This window comes from Borostomias antarcticus (assembly GCF_949987555.1).
Source record: "Borostomias antarcticus genome assembly, chromosome: 6".
Classification (NCBI taxonomy): domain Eukaryota; kingdom Metazoa; phylum Chordata; class Actinopteri; order Stomiiformes; family Stomiidae; genus Borostomias; species Borostomias antarcticus.
In genome coordinates, this window is record NC_140239.1 from 22,351,108 (window position 1) to 22,367,069 (window position 15,962).

At 42.7% G+C, this 15,962-nt stretch overlaps 1 protein-coding gene across 1 annotated transcript in view; it reads left to right on the forward strand.

Moving 5' to 3' along the window:
* The window catches only part of LOC311310090 (protein CEBPZOS-like), a 27,609-nt gene continuing 11,647 nt past the window's right edge, over positions 1-15,962 (forward strand). Inside the window, exon 1 of the mRNA XM_084439494.1 lies at positions 1-97. Coding sequence (XP_084295620.1) covers positions 92-97 — 6 coding nt within the window. The 5' untranslated portion in view covers positions 1-91. The remainder of the gene's footprint in view (positions 98-15,962) is intronic.

The window sequence follows — 15,962 nt, forward strand, 5'->3', positions numbered from 1 at the left end:
ATTCCAAGAAGTGAAATGGATAGGACCTCACTAGCAAAGACAACCCCCCTTTGTGAAACTTCTGTTTAGGAACAGGCTGACGCTCCACTGAATGCAGGTGAGGGGTTATTGAAAGAGAGCTTTTGTGTGCTAGTAAATGGTGGGTACAAACTTTTCCAAATAGCCCTTCTTTTGTGAATGGATGCCCGGCAGGGCTCAACAACCTCTCGCCCTTGTGAGAGTCCATTCTGTCATTGTGCTGCTGTCTTGTCAAGAGTTATGTTTACAGCCGGTTATGCTGTCCATGTTGTCGATGGGGTCTCAGTCTGTCACTTCTTTTGTGACCTGGACGGGGTGCCCATTACTGGGTGCCACTAGACATATCTGGGTCACTTAAGGTCCAGCTATATTGTTGATGTGTTTTATGTGCCATTTTTATCTTATCTCTGTGATTATCTTCCAGTCTGGGTCCTGACCCCATGTCCCTGGTTAATCAGTCATTTTGGGGTTTGGTCCCCAGAAGGGTTTCACAAACTGTCCGTCTTCTCTGGCTTCTCCTAATTCTATGCCAAACTAGATCATTGGATCTTTCTATTCAAAGCATCAAACTTGGAAAAAAGACATGTGGATCTCAGTGTGACTTCCATGGTTTCTTAAAGGTTAAAGACATCCAATAAATCCCACGGTCTAGGCTCACTCTGAGCTCCCCTTTTTTCAATGAATCACTGTGCATTATTATAACCTGGCTGTTGCATCATACTTCATGATGACACGTGGCGATGTGTTTGTCTCATATCATCAGGCACTATTGTGTCTCCTGCCCAGACACCTCCTAGACGGGCAGCCTGGCATTGAGAGCGTTTCGCCTTTGTGCTCGGCTCGGCTCCGCTGTCCCCCAGCCGAGGGCTCCCCAGTCCTGCAGCTGGCTCTGTGGAAGGCCAGGCCATGTTTACCTGGGAGGCAGGTGATGCCCAGCAGCTGCCCCAGCCTACGCACAGCCCCCCCCCCTCCCCCTTTCAGCACTTCGCCTACAGCATGTGTTTAAATGGGATTAATCTACACAGAGCCGTGCAACTGCAAAACTCGAGAGGACATGTTTTCTTCCCTCTAGTATTCTCAAAAAGGTAGCGGCAGGTCATCCCAAGTTGAGCTCCCAGTCCTCTGTGAGTGTTTTCATGTTGTGTTCTGCCCGGGAGGCATCTCTCCCCAGTTTAAGCTACCCGTCATTGGCTGGAGTTCGAGCATGACCATAACAGCTGCCTCGTTCAGACTCCACACCCCTGGCTCAGAGTGTTCCCATTTTGTTTCTGAGCAGACAAATTTCAAACAAGCGGTGTGTCCGTGACTTTCTTTCTGCTGAGCTACAGTCAGAGCAATCAGTCCTAGCGAGGAACTCATTATCCCTGTGTCCTGCAGTGACCCTTGGGGACAGACACACTGGCTGCCTCAGCACTACTGCACTGTGAACACACAGAGGTTTTGTCTGAGGTCATGTTGGAGGTTAACGCAGACTAAGAGGGTGAGACCACACAGGTGCAGGGAACGTGAACTTAGCTTACAGATCATAGTGAATCACAGTGAGTCAGTGTCCAGCTAATCTCAACGCCAGACCCATGAGAGCTCTTTCGCTGATACACTACGTAAGCTACGCTAACTACGTTACTGCACACTGCAGATCTCTCTATGGCTCTGGGACACTTCATGCTAAAATCTGGTGTTCAAATCCTGGCAATTCATTGTTAGCACCAGAATCCTGGCGACACCAATCGGTAACCACTTTCGCGATCAGGGGTTCCCACCCATATATATGCTCTGCCCGTCTAACCTGGGTAAGCGTCTCTCATTTGCTGCTGCAACCTGTCACTCTTTAAATTTTGACCCGTCGATACGCCCTCAGAACACCAGCTCGGGCGGCGAATTGGCACAGACTATTATGTAGTATGTGGAGCGCAGTGATTCAACATAATATTTGAGTCTGGAGAGAGACTAGTATCCAGCTGTCTGTTAGCTGCTATTTTGTTTTATTTTAAATCAGAAGAAATAAAACTAGAGAGGTTTAATGGAGAGAAAAAAAATCAAAAAAGCAGTCATAATAATATTATTGTGAGCTCAAATTACCCTAGTAATTATGATGAATAGTACTGAGATGGGGCTAAAGAGTCAGAAGTAGAAATTGATATAAAGCGAGGTACCTCAGTAAGGATTGGGTACAATAGTCAATTCAATAAATCTTTATTGTTCCTGGAGGGCAATTCAGGTAGAGCTTAAAAACATAAACACTACAACCCCATACAAACACATAACACTATACATATACAAGAAATCATATTAAGAAAGTCCATGAGTAAAAGACAGTGCAAGTGATACTGTAGTATACCAAAGTCTTTCCCTAAAGGTGGCCCATAACTATTGGTTAATGGCAAGACAGCGGTGGGCAGCGCCATGATGTGTGAGACGAATACATTACTTTTTTTTTTTTACATTACAGTCAATATCCAAAGCGACTTACAATAATTGGATTTAACGTACGAATTAAGTCACTGTACTACTACTCACCAGAACTCAAGAATAAAGAAGAATACAAGAATACTCTTGATACTCATAGCCTTATACAATTTATTAATAAAGTTAAACAATTGACATAACGGTAGAAACATGCACTGAAAATACTCTGAAATTGAATGAATATTAGCCATACATAGGCATGCTGAAACTAACCTTAGTCCTTGTGTTTATCTTAAATTGTTCCATCAGTGACATGTCTTCAGTTCCCAAACACCTGCTAGACTTATTTCTGAAAAAAATTGATTTCAGAATGAGTTTGGGCAGAATGAGGGCTCTGCTCTGCTGGTGTTGCTGCTGTCAACGTCTGGGACATTGGCTCAGGGAGAGGGGGGAGGGGTAATTGAAAGTCAAGGGGCTGAACATCAGCTCCCTCACCAAGAAGGCACTTCCTGAGGCAGCTGAAGAAGTTCAATGTGCCAAAGTCAATGATGACCTCTACACCTCGATCATTGAGTCCACCCTCACCTCACCATCACCATCTTGTATGCTGTTGCCACAGCCAAGGACAAGGCCAGACTGCAGCGTGTCATCCACTCTGCTGAAAGGGTGATTGGCTGCAACCTGCCATCCCTCCAGGATCTGCATGACTCCAGGTCCCTGAAGCAAGCAAGAAAGATTGTCGCCGACCCCTTCCACCCCGAACACAAACTCTGTGAAGCACTCCCCTCCTGAGGTCCATCAGGACCAAAACCTCTCAGCTCAAAAGCAGTTTCTTCCCAGCTACAACCAGCCTCATCATCAAGGCATGTGTTCCCCACTGACTGACTCTGCTGCATTATTTTGCACATTACTCAAGATTGTATCGTATTTTCCTCCTTGCTATTGCATTTTGCACTACTGTATTTTGCACTATCCTGTCTCTATCTTACACCTTGTCGATTTATTGATATGTACCAACAGTCCAAAACAAATTCCTTGTATGTGCGAAAACCTACCTGGACAGAATACATTTGATTCAGATTCTGATTCAGGTGTAAACCTTTATTGGAATGGCCACAGGTAATCCCAGTTTTCTGATGTCAGCAGTTGTGTTGTGACAGTCCAGAATGATAGCTCCCAATATTCCTCTTAACCAATAAACGAGCAGCATGACAGAGACTGACAACAGTCGTGTCGTGTCATCAGTGTATAATACCAATAATGTAAAGTGTAAAGTGATGACAGCTGGACATTGAAATCAACATGTGTTGTCTTTCCTGGATCACTCCTTCATTGCTTGGTCCCTCCCACTTTCGATCAGACTTCTCATTTGCTGGCGACACGATGAGTTAATGGCAAACCTGTTATCTCTTCTGTCCTCACCCTGGGAGTCAGTATGTCGGCCATTCCAGGCCGTCTCCCCGCGGAGGCAAAGGTACCTGATGTTGCCTTTTAGGTCCATTCTTCTGTAATTAGTCCAGGATTTCTCTGTTTTGAAGTCTTGTAAGAACAGCAAATACATCACTTAGATACTATACTGTAGCTGTTGATGGTTCCTCACTACTACTGCAATAACAGTTTTGACCTGAGATAAATTACTCCAGCTTGCCTCTATGTTGCTGGATAATACCTGAGATAATGCAGTGTGGAAACACTGTCCTCATTCTGTCAACAGGCGGTGAGAGCCGGTGGCTGTGTTCATTTCCTGTTTCCTCAACTTTACAACTTTACACCCTCTCTTCTGTTGATTCTGTGTGTTTGCTTCAAACACCTTTATCGTCGTTTTACTGATAATTCACCAATTTACAGCAACTGCGATTGCTGTGAATTAGAACACGGATGGGGAGAAGTACAAACACATACGTACAAAATAGATAGCCGGTCTGACGTGTGCCAGGCAAAACAAATGTACAGAGTTTTACAATATTTAAAAATATTTTGGGTTGGTTTTTACTCATCAGTAAGGGTCAACATGTATTATCCATATCCGGAAATTCAGTATGGCATTTTTTTTATTTTTTATATGATTTGCTGCATAATGCATTGAAAGGTTTTTATGTGATTGCATTGACCCTTCTCGTTTGTCTAGTTCCTGCCTTTTAAACCACGTGGGTGGCTCTGGTGGCTGAGACTCTCATGACTCATTCATTTACCACAAGAGGTTATGGAAATAGCCCCACTTGAGTTGAATAAATTTGTTTTGTTTTCAAAAGTGAGGGCTTTTACCCCATAAATGAGTTTGCTTATCCCCCATCATTTGGCTATCCTCCGTTCCTGTTTCAAAAGGGCTAGCTAGCATGCCTGTGCTTTCCCAATATTCTTGTGCTTTTCCTTTTTTTCCACACTTTAGAACGTCCAGAGTGAATAGTTGCGAATGGGGGGCAGAAGCGGACGGACTTGAAATGTTGGATCACCAGGAAGCAGCAGTCAAACACAGTGTCTCATTGGATCAGGCATTACTGCTCATGTTTGCGGTTGTCCCTGACAGCGCCACTGACTCCAGAACACCTGTGTTTGCTCACTGGCTTTCCCCAATCTACTAGAAAAAGGCCCCGGGCTTGTCACATGGCAGCCAGATAACCCAGGCTCCAAGGGAATACAAAGAGCCAGGCTTTTAGTACAGTTAATGATTAATGGACACCTTTCCTTTTGCTTTGTCCCATTCAGCCCTGCTGACGAGAGCTCTGATATTTCATATTAGCTTTGTGACTGGATTTAGTCATATCCAGGCCCAGTAGATGTCAAGCCTTCATGTTTTCCTTTATGTTCTAGATGGGGTATGCTAGTCATTGAGCAATAGTTTGCCATTATCATCTGATATTGTGATGACAGCTTTTTAGATGTGTCACTAGTTTAGGATGAATCCAACAGCAGCATTAAAAGCTTCAGATGGTCCATGTTGTCTACTCATAATCTTTTCTACTGTGAAGCAGCATCAATCCAGATTGATATCATAGATCTTATAAGGGTACTAATCAGAGGTTGTTCCTCTGATCCTCTGATAGGCATATTCAAGTATGGAACTATCTAGCATGTTACCATAATTTCCTCAGATTGAAAACACAATTTCCGATGACAACCCTATCCTAGTCCGGCCCGGCCCCAGACTCACTTCATGTCTATCATGATTGAAATGGGTGATAGTTCATTCTACAGTGTGTGTTAATTAAAAGGGGCCCTTATGTTCTGTCTTAATTCGTGCTTTGAATGAGAACTCGGATGCTCATTTCCAGTCTGTCAAGTGCTTTTATTGGATGGAGGAAACGAAGCTGGTAGAAAAAAAAGCGTCATTCATCCTCAGAGAATCCATTCTCCGGCCCTGTGTGTTTTTGCCACCGGAGCAGCAGTGATTCTTTTCTTGTGTTCCAGGCCGAACTGGACAAACCTTTTTTTTACGTTTTATCCTCCCAAGGCAAGTCTGAATGGAATGTTGCGGAACTTGAAGAGACTGAGAGGAGTTAAATAGAGAAGTAAAAAAAAACAACACATGAAACTCCACTGAGTAAACAGACCCAGCTAAAAACAGGGCCTGTAGTGGTAGTGTCAGGTGAATGATTTACCTCAAGAGATCTGAGTGGTCCACCCTCTGTGGGTGGGGCTGACACTGAGCAATATGAAACGATTGGAAATGATTGATGTTTTTTTTAGGAAGCATGGCTGTCCTCATAATTGTAATAATAATTCAGGACCTCAAGGGTCTTTTATTCATCACACGGTGATCAACACACAAATACACACAGTGAAATTAGCGGCGACAAGCACACACACATCTGTGGTCGTCTTCCTTGCATTTAACCCATCCCAGCCACCCTCCTCCAGGGGCGCCCCGGGACCAAGTCCAAGTGCTCAGTCTAAATCCTGGTCAGGGACTGCACTGAAGAGCCTCTGTTCTTCTGCATGTTTTTCATATTGGGCTCTTAGGGAGGAAACCCTTGCGAACACGGGGAGAACACCTGGCTGTGAGGCAACAGTACTGGGAACTACGCCACCGTGCGCCACATGAGCGATTTGGGGGTTTAGTGTCTTGCTCAAGGACACTTCGGCACACTCGGGGAGCTGGAATCAAACCGGGGACCTTGCGATCCCCAGCGGCCGCTCTACCTCCTGAGCTACGTTCCGCCCTGTTTCTATTTAGTCAATCTTTTTCCTCCTAAAAATAACTCTCAGAAAGCCTCATGACTACATTGGTACAGTATGTACTGAACATGACCGGGGTGACCTTTCAAACCTGTTTGATTCTCTGTAATGGGTATTAGGGTGCAGCATGTAGTTATGGAGACTACCACCCATAGGACGTTTACTGGCTGGTTAGTATCAGTTTTAATCAACGACGGAGAGGCGGTGTTGACACAGACTAGGAGACACCTGTCTGCTTTGGTTATATGTCTTGAATCTTTATGAGAACACACCCTCTCTTATCAAGGAGCACCTGGCCATCCATGTTTTACATGAAACTACTGTATGTGCTTGTAAATAATTCCTCTAGGGCAGTAAATGTCACCAGGCCTCATCACACTGGGCTTTCCCATCAGTTAGCCTCTTGTGTTGTGTCCACACACCAAGGAAACGGAGGATACTTGTCTGTATATCAGCATATCACATCACATTTATGGGTTCTTCTGGAGCTGTGCCCTTACTTTTATCAGCTTAAAGGACTGGTTCGGTATTGTGCATTATAAGAAGCACAGTGCATCTGGAAAGTATTCATATTCCTTCACTTTTTCCACATTTTGTTATGTTACAGCGTTATTCCAAAATGGATTACATAATTTTTTCTCAACATTCTACACACAATACCCTATAATGACGAAGTGAAAAAAATGTTTTTTGAAATTTTTGCAAATGTATTAAAGAATCTTTTTTTTAAATATCACATGTACATAAATATTCACTCCATTTGCTATGACACTCAAAATGAAAAATCTGCAGCATTGAAGGTCCCAACAAGCACAGTGGTCTCCATCATTTGTAAATGGAAGAAGTTTGGAACCACCAGGGCCTGTCCTAGAGCTGGCCGCCCGGCTTAACGGAGCAATCGGGGGAGAAGGGCCTTGGTCAGGGAGGTGACCAAGAACCTGAGGGTCACTCTGACAGAGCTCCAGCGTTCCTCTGTGGAGATGAGAGAACCTTCCAGAAGGACAACCATCTCTGCAGCACTCCACCAATCAGGCTTTTATGGTAGAGTGGCCAGACGGAAGCCACTCCTGAGTAAAAGCCACATGACAGCCCACTTGGAGTTTGCCAAAAGGCACCTAAACGACACTCAGACCATGAGAAACAAAATTCTCTGGTCTGATGAAACCAAGATTGAACTCTTTGGCCAGAATGCCAAGTGTCATGTCTGGAGGAAACCAGGCACCATTCATCACCTGGCCAATAGCATCCCTACAGTGAAGCATAGTGGTGGCAGCATTATGCTGTGGGGATGTTTTTCAGCGGCAGGAACTGGGAGACTAGTCAGGATCGAGGGAAAGATGAATGCAGCAATGTACAGAGAGATCCTTGATGAAAACCTGCTCCAGAGCGCTCTCGACCTCATACTGGGGCGAAGGTTCACCTTCCAACAGGACAACGACCCTAAGCACACAGCCAAGGCAACAAAGGAATGGCTTCGGGACAAGTATGTGAATGTCCTTGAGTGGCCCAGCCAGAGCCCAGATTTGAACCCGACTGAACATCTCTGGAGAGATCTGAAAATGTCTGTGCACCGACGCTCCTCATCCACTGAAAATGCATGCTTTTATCAGTACCAGGTTGGATTACTGTAACACTCTCCTATCTGGTCTAGCAAAGAAAGCTATTAGTGAACTCCAAATTATCCAAAATGCTTCAGCATGTGTCCTCACTAAGACCAGTCTTGCAATCAGTATACTGGTTACCAGTCAGTTTTAGAATAGATTTTAAGATTATTTTATTAGTTTATGAAGATTTCTCTACAGTCATGCACCTGAATACATGTCAGGCATGCTTTTACGGTATACACCAAGTAGGTCCCTGAGATCCCCTGGTATTGAACTTTTAGCGGTTCCTGGAGCCAGGACCAAGAGACATGGAGAGGCAGCCTTCAGTTTTTATTCCCCCAGACTCTGGAATACCCTCCCAGAAAACCTAAGAATGGCTGAAACTGGGAACTTTTAAGCAAGATCATAAGACATACCTTTTTAATCTCGCTTTTATCATGTAGTTTTACTTGTTTTGATTTTTTTGTAATTATTTATATTTGAAAAAAATATTTATTTTCTTATTTGTATCTACTATTTTAACTGTTTTCATTTACTCAGCTTTACTTGTATGAACAGTGCTATATAAATAATGTTGACTTGGACTTTTGACTTTGTAGCATCATACTCAAGAAGACTTGAGGCTGTAATTGCTGCCAAAGGTGCTTCAACAAAGTATTGAATAAAGGGTGTGAATACATAAGCACATGTGATATTTGAGTTGTATTTTTAATAAATTGGAAAAAATGTCAAAAATAAACTTTTTTCAATTTGTCATTATGGAGTATTGTGCGTAGAATTTTGCGATAAAAAAAAAATCCATTGTAGAATAAGGCTATAACATGACATAAAGTGAAGGGATATGAATACTTTTCGGATGCACTGTAATTAAGATTATTTATGATCATATACAATGGCCTATTTAAACATTTTGACAAACATTGCACTCTCGAGGTATGACATGTCGCCACTAACACACCCAATGGATCAATTGGTGCATATGAAAATCGCTCAAAAACACCATAAACTATTGTTTTCAAAGACAGGAAACTCACCGAGTGGTCACTGGTGTCCGTTGATGTTCTGACATTAAAATCGCCACAAAGTATGATTCATATCGGGTTTTATTTATCATTTAGCATAGAACTTTTCACTCACGGTAGAAACGTTTGTAATCTTCCGCTTGAGAATTTGAGTTCTTTGCTGAGTTTGGAAGCTACCGTAGAAGAAGAAGAGACATTTCCGGGTCACAGGTCTACACAACAAGAAGTAGAGAACGTTGAGTATTGCTCTGCAGCTGGTATTTCATTGATAGTGTTAGGTAGAAGTGTTTGTTGATCAAAACAAATATTGGACGCAGATTAATCTAAACATCTCCAGCTTTGCTTTCAATACAAGTCAATTGATTTAATATGATAAATAAAACCCTATACGAATCATACTTTGCAGTGATTTTATGTCAGAACAACAATGGACACCAGTGACCACTTGGTGAGTTTCCTGTCTTTGAAAACAATAGTTTATGGTGTTTTTTAGTGAATTTCTATATGCACCTATTGATCCATTGGGCACGTTAGCGGCGACATGTATCTCAAGAGTACAACGTTTGTCGAAATTTTGATATGGGCTGTTGTAAATGATCGTTAATAACCTTATAACATGGCTTATAATTCTAAATACCGAACCAGTCCTTTAATGCCAGAGTTTTTAGGATAGTGACCGTTCATTCTCTTATGATTATCAAAAGCTTGGACACCACTCTAACGACCCTGAATGTGTTGAACAACAGTCGTGTTGCAAACACCACTGCTAAATGGTAACAACCCTAATCAAAGGAGTGACATAAAAGCAACTTCTTTGGAGTGACAGCATAGGTAAGCAGCTTAGTTAAAAATAGAGCCCTAATCACTGTATGACTCACACAAAGGTCCTCGTTGAGGAGGGCCAGGTAAGATGGACGTCTTGTTAAACATTGCCCACATACCTTGCTGGTGCCACCGGCAGGTCATAACCTAGTGCCTTTCAAACACAGGGCTTTTTCTCATTCTCTCTGTCTCTCTCTCTCCCTCTCTCTCTCGGGGATAGGTTTTATGCTCTCTTATCTTCCTCCGACATTCTCTCAGACTGCATAACCCCTGGGTGTGTACACTCGGATGAAACCTGCTTTGGGGAGAAAAGAGCGATTCAGAGCTTAGGGCCTGGTGTTAAATCTTTCATAAGCCCATCCCATCTCAGAGCGTACCCATCCCAGTATCGTTCCCATAAACACACGAGGCACAGATTGGTGCGAAGCAATATTTTGCCATTTGAAAAGGATCAGACCATTCATTTTTGGATTTACCCTTTACATTACTTTGTGGCTGCATTATAGGTACAAACATCTACAGTATGTAAGTTAGTTCAGAGCATTTAATCCTATTATAGCTATTAGAACTACGTACTAGTTCTGATACCCATTGGAGCACACAATCACTAATTGTGTATAATTTAGTCAGTCCTAATCCCCCTGCAGCTCGGCAGGTCCCGCAAGAGGGTTTGTGATCCAAGATGGTGGAAGAGACGTGTTTGCATTGTTATCATTCCTCATTATTTATCAGGTTTATGGACATTTAATCAGCACTAGTTACCTAATCTAAAAATCTGTCCCCATCACAGTCTGCTCAGGACCCCTGCCAGTACCAGTGCCAAATATAATTGTTGTCAGGCCTATGGTGTCCGAGGAAAACAGAAACAGACAGACGAGATACAGACAGAGATGCAGAGATACAGAGGATTTCCCTTGTATGTGTTAGATTCTCATGATATTCCTGTAGTTTCATTTTTAGTGGTCATTAACCTTACCACCAAACAAGTCTGGAATGTTTGAGTAATCTGCCCCTCACAGCCAACACACTGTGCTCAGGAAGCTGTTTACAGGGACTTTACTCTCACATCTCCAGAGTGAAAAATTCCCAGAATAAAAAGGCATATTTATTTCAGAGAATTCTCATTTCATAGGTACAGTAGCATTCCGTGTCATGTATGTCATATACTATCATACTCTGCGTGGGTTCTCTGTGAAAGTTGTTCAATTTTTGAGCACTGCACTTTGAACACTCAATTCAAATCATGGCGGTGAGTGAGATGTGTGAATGTGTAGCGAAATCCAGAGCTGTGTTTCAACACCAGTGAGACATGACGCATGCACCACCCAGTAGCCTGTAGCCTAGCCCACTCACTTCAGCTGCGAAGAGATGTACAGAACCTGGGCGCTAGTTTCCATTTCAAAACATGTCATCACACATGTGTACTGTACCTAAAATGATATTGTATTAATCCAGATTTTATATGACAATTTGTTGCTTTACTGTTGAGCTAATATCTATCAATAAATGTTGCTGATTATGTAGTTTACCATTGACACAATCTCTAAAAGCCTGATAAGACGCCACAGATATGATCAACTCGATTGATCAGTGATTACTTATGACCTCTTCATTCTTCTTGTCAATTTAGAGCCAGGGTGGCAGCAGAACATTCTAACACATAAACCTTTACAGCATCACAGAGCAATAAGATGGCTCCAAAGCACTTGCTGCTTCTCTGCATCGGGTAGCTTCTATGAAGACATTGGGTGTCTATTGGATCCTGTCTACTGTCAAAAAAATAAACTATGGAATGTCTTCACAAGCAATTTGGACGGAAAGATAAGGTGCAAAAATGCTCAAAGAAAACTATATCTCAGTGCTGAGTTCTCACGAGTTAAACAGCTGTTCGCCTTTCATTAAGACGTACAATGTCGCTCTTTTAAGGCAAAAAGAGCTTAGGCGGTGATCTATATGCCTTTCAGACTCCAGGTCCGGCCACCCAGAGTGATCTGGGCTGGGGGGGCTTTCGTGGGGATGGGTGGGTGGTTGGGGCTGCAAAATGCAGTGTCAAAAAGTCAATGTAAGACTTTAATTTATAAAACTAGTATCTCTACAACTTATTTGTGCTGGCTCTCTGGTGGTGAATCTTCACGCCATGCAAGACTATTTTGCTTAAAAGCTGCTGGGTGAGTGGCAGCCAGATATGATCCAAACACTTGGCATCTGTAAACCAGCTAAAGCCTCCATCTGAACACGGCACACGCAGGGCTGAGCTTACCCATGCAACTATAGGCTGGTATACCAATGAGTCAAATGGGACAGAATTGTGGGCAGATCATATACTGATGTGGTCACATGACTTTACAGTGTTGAAGAGAAAGGGGTTTTAAAGGCATAAGGCATCCAGAGTCTTATCTAACTAAGGGGATGCAAACCCGATGTAACAAAAGGAGTCTAAGGCGCCGTGCTTGATTCATGGGAAAGCCATCGGCCAGCCTTTGTGGCTGCCCTTCTGCTGAGCAAATAGTCCAAACTGTTCATTCGCCGTCTCCCATTCTCTTCCCCGGCACATTGTTTGTGTCCTTGCATTTCATTCTGACTGGGAGAGATTGCTCTCGGGGCCTGTGAGCAAACAGTCTAGAAAGGAGCCTGCCATCTTCCTCTGTTCCCAGGAGAACTAGCATTTTTATTTCAGCTCCAAGCTGTCAAAGGAGCTGAGAGTTTATGTCAGGATGCTGAATTAATTGCTTTAAGCCAAGGGGGTGGCCACCTTTATCACCAAATGTTCCCTTAAATGTTTCCTATAGATTATCGCTCCAGTGCTCTTAGTGTATCCAAACATTTGAAATTGGATACATAGAGAAAGTTTGTCAGCAACATTAGTGAACCTTTTTTTCACCATCAAAAGCTATGCTGATTCTGTGATTAAATCCATTTGACCAAATAATGACTAATGAATGATCGACATCCAATATCCCTGGCCCATTGCCTACGTACCTGCTGCAAGCCATCAGCCCACTCTGAGGTCCAATAGGGAGCTTGAGTTAATGAATAACTCACAGTGTCTGTACCCACCCTGCAACTGACCAAGCCTGATCAAAACCTTGTTCCCTGTCTTTTTTTTCTTTACTGATTTTACAATGTCTCTGAACACAGGTGCCAGTATTTCCAAAAAGGCGTGGATGCTGTGCTCTTCGCTTCATTACTATCTAGCCATGTGAGGCCATTTGCCGATACAGTAGAATCATAGCTGTTATATGTTTACATTTTGACTTTGAGTCATGACTTTTATGTCCTCTTACTGCTCAAAATGTTCAGTTGTCATGTTTTTTCACTGGCCCCAAATACAGTATGTGAACCTTATTAACATCAACATCTCTTCTTTAGGCTGTTAGTGTGTCGGATGGATCTTGCCAGACAGCAGTGGTTCCCTGTGATCTATACAGTAAGAAGCTGAGCTTGTCTGCTATAGGGAAAACTACTTGCTTACATGGGGACTATACTGTCAAATCCCCTGTCTTGTCATTGTCTCAATGTCTCCTCTGGGGGTCTTTCTGTTGCTAATGGTAAAACAAGATCCAATCACATCTGATAAATCTGGATTTGGGTATTTTGGGTGTTGGCATTACAATAGCCTTTGGCCTTAATCTGCCAGGCCATCAGAATGTTCCCAGGATCCAGTGGCTGTCAATCTCTGGATTTTTTTGTGGGCATCCAGGCAGTTGTCTGAGGGGGAACCCATAGGCTTTCACTCTTCAATACACATCCCAGGGCTTTGAAAATGATGCCTAAGTTAAAACACCACTGGGAGCCTATTGCCTCCTCCAGTCAGGGGTGTGTTTGCATTGAGAAGTTACTCTTACTATGTGAAACATTGTTACTTCTGAAACTGATGACGATTTCACTCTTCAGCTGCTGTGTAAGATACTACACTTTAAAGAAGGGAATCATTTACAGTCCTGTTGATTATACATGTAGCTGGATGTAGATGTACCAGCTGTCATTTGTTTTCTCTTTACCCCAGAAAGCATAAGGTTCTCAGGGTTTATTGCACACCGGCTCTTGACAGGAGCCCTCTCAGCAGCTTGAGGACAGAGCTCACCGCACCCATGATTGATAGAAGGGATAGATTTATTGATGGATTGATTGAGTGTTTACCCAGTGTGAGAGCTGTGAGGAGGACGTGAAGGGGAGAGCTGAGGGGGTCAGGGCTGGTTCAGACTTCAGGCCTCTCAGCTAGTCAATGGGCAGTGTTGACACAGAGCGCTCTGAGAGGGCTTCGTCCCTTGGACGTAAACGCCACTGTGCTGCCCGCCTATGAAATCCCCCCCCCCATGTCAAGAATTTCACACCAGGCTGCCAGAGACATCAACCTCTGCAAGTCAAGTCCTCTCTCACACACACATTCTCACCCTTTGCACCCTGATCTAATGTCCCCTGTCAGGGGTTTGGCTTGTCTAGGAGAAAGAGATGTCCTTTCCCCTGAGCAATATTGAAGGGAGTATCATGGAATGCTGTATTATGTGTTTTCATTTCTGACAAGAAGTGGTGATCAACCTTCTGCATGTCCCCCCTTTTCAATTGTGTTCTTTTGTAGGCTAAGGCTGATTCAAAATCGAGCAAATTAAGATACCCTACGAATGGTCACATGATATCCAAAAAGTATTCAACAATACATAACGTTATTTATTGTGTAGTTTATTTTCAGCAACATTAATCCATAGGCCTATCATAATCTGTGTTCAGTATGGCCAGTTTTGGTTTAAAACCTTGTTTTCAAACATTGTGGTTGCTTGATTAATGCAAATTGGAGATATAGGGCCATGAAACTGGAGTGAGCAGTCCCACTGATACAATAGGCAAACGTACAGCTTGCAAAACTGGTTTCAAAAATCACCAGGGAGACAGCTCAGCTTGAGTGTTCTCAGTTCCACAAAAACAGCCAATGAGGACATCATGATCATTGCCCACAATGGTGATGATGGGTGTGCAATGTCCAGTTTCAAGTGACCAAAGTATAGGCCTATGTCAAAATAGGTTTGAAAAGGTTTAAATTTCTTCATATATTAATTTCTAACGTATTTCCGTATTGTTGAAGATGATGCAACTCTTTAATTTATGGCGTTTATTTTATGCTAAAATTGTCAACAAGCTGGAATTCATAGAGCAGAATGTGATTATACATTTGTATTTCTCTCATGATGGAATTTGCTGTGGCCTCTTATTGTAGTCAGCCTAAAGACGCGCTTAATGTTTTAATTTAAATTTTGCTAAATTGTTATAGAACCTTTAATTATTTATTTTAATGTAGAGCATTTTCCATCACAAGACGAGGGAATGAATGTTATACAAGACTGGTGGGAGCGGATCCGGTTATGTTTCATTCATTTTTGAAGGTGACAGAGAGGTGCATCCCACCAAGGAACAGAGATGAAGTTCGTGAGCATACATTTAATACCAAGTAATTGACAAATCATGACCTGCATCAGTAATTTAAAGACACTTATCCCGGCACTGTTGTACTGATCCCGTCTCACTGCTCACCTGAATTTCAGGATTAGCATAATCACGTCCATAAACCTAACACTTGAACGTGCCTGTGCACGCCTTGGCTGACTGCAAGTTATCATCAAATAAAGGCTAATAGAAATAACAATAATAACAACAAAAACAACAATTATACTAAAAATAATAATAATAACAATAACAATAGGCCTAATAGTAACTAGACTATTGTTATTAGTATTATTGTTATTATTATTATTATTATTATTATTGTTGTTGTTATGATTATTATTAGCCTATTAATAACAATCGTGACCAATCCGTGTGACCAATCGCGTAGCTCTGGAGGCAGAGCCGGCGGGTGGGGATTGCAAGGTCCCCGGCTCGATCCCAGTTCCCGGCAAGTGTCAAAATCGCAGTACCTAGT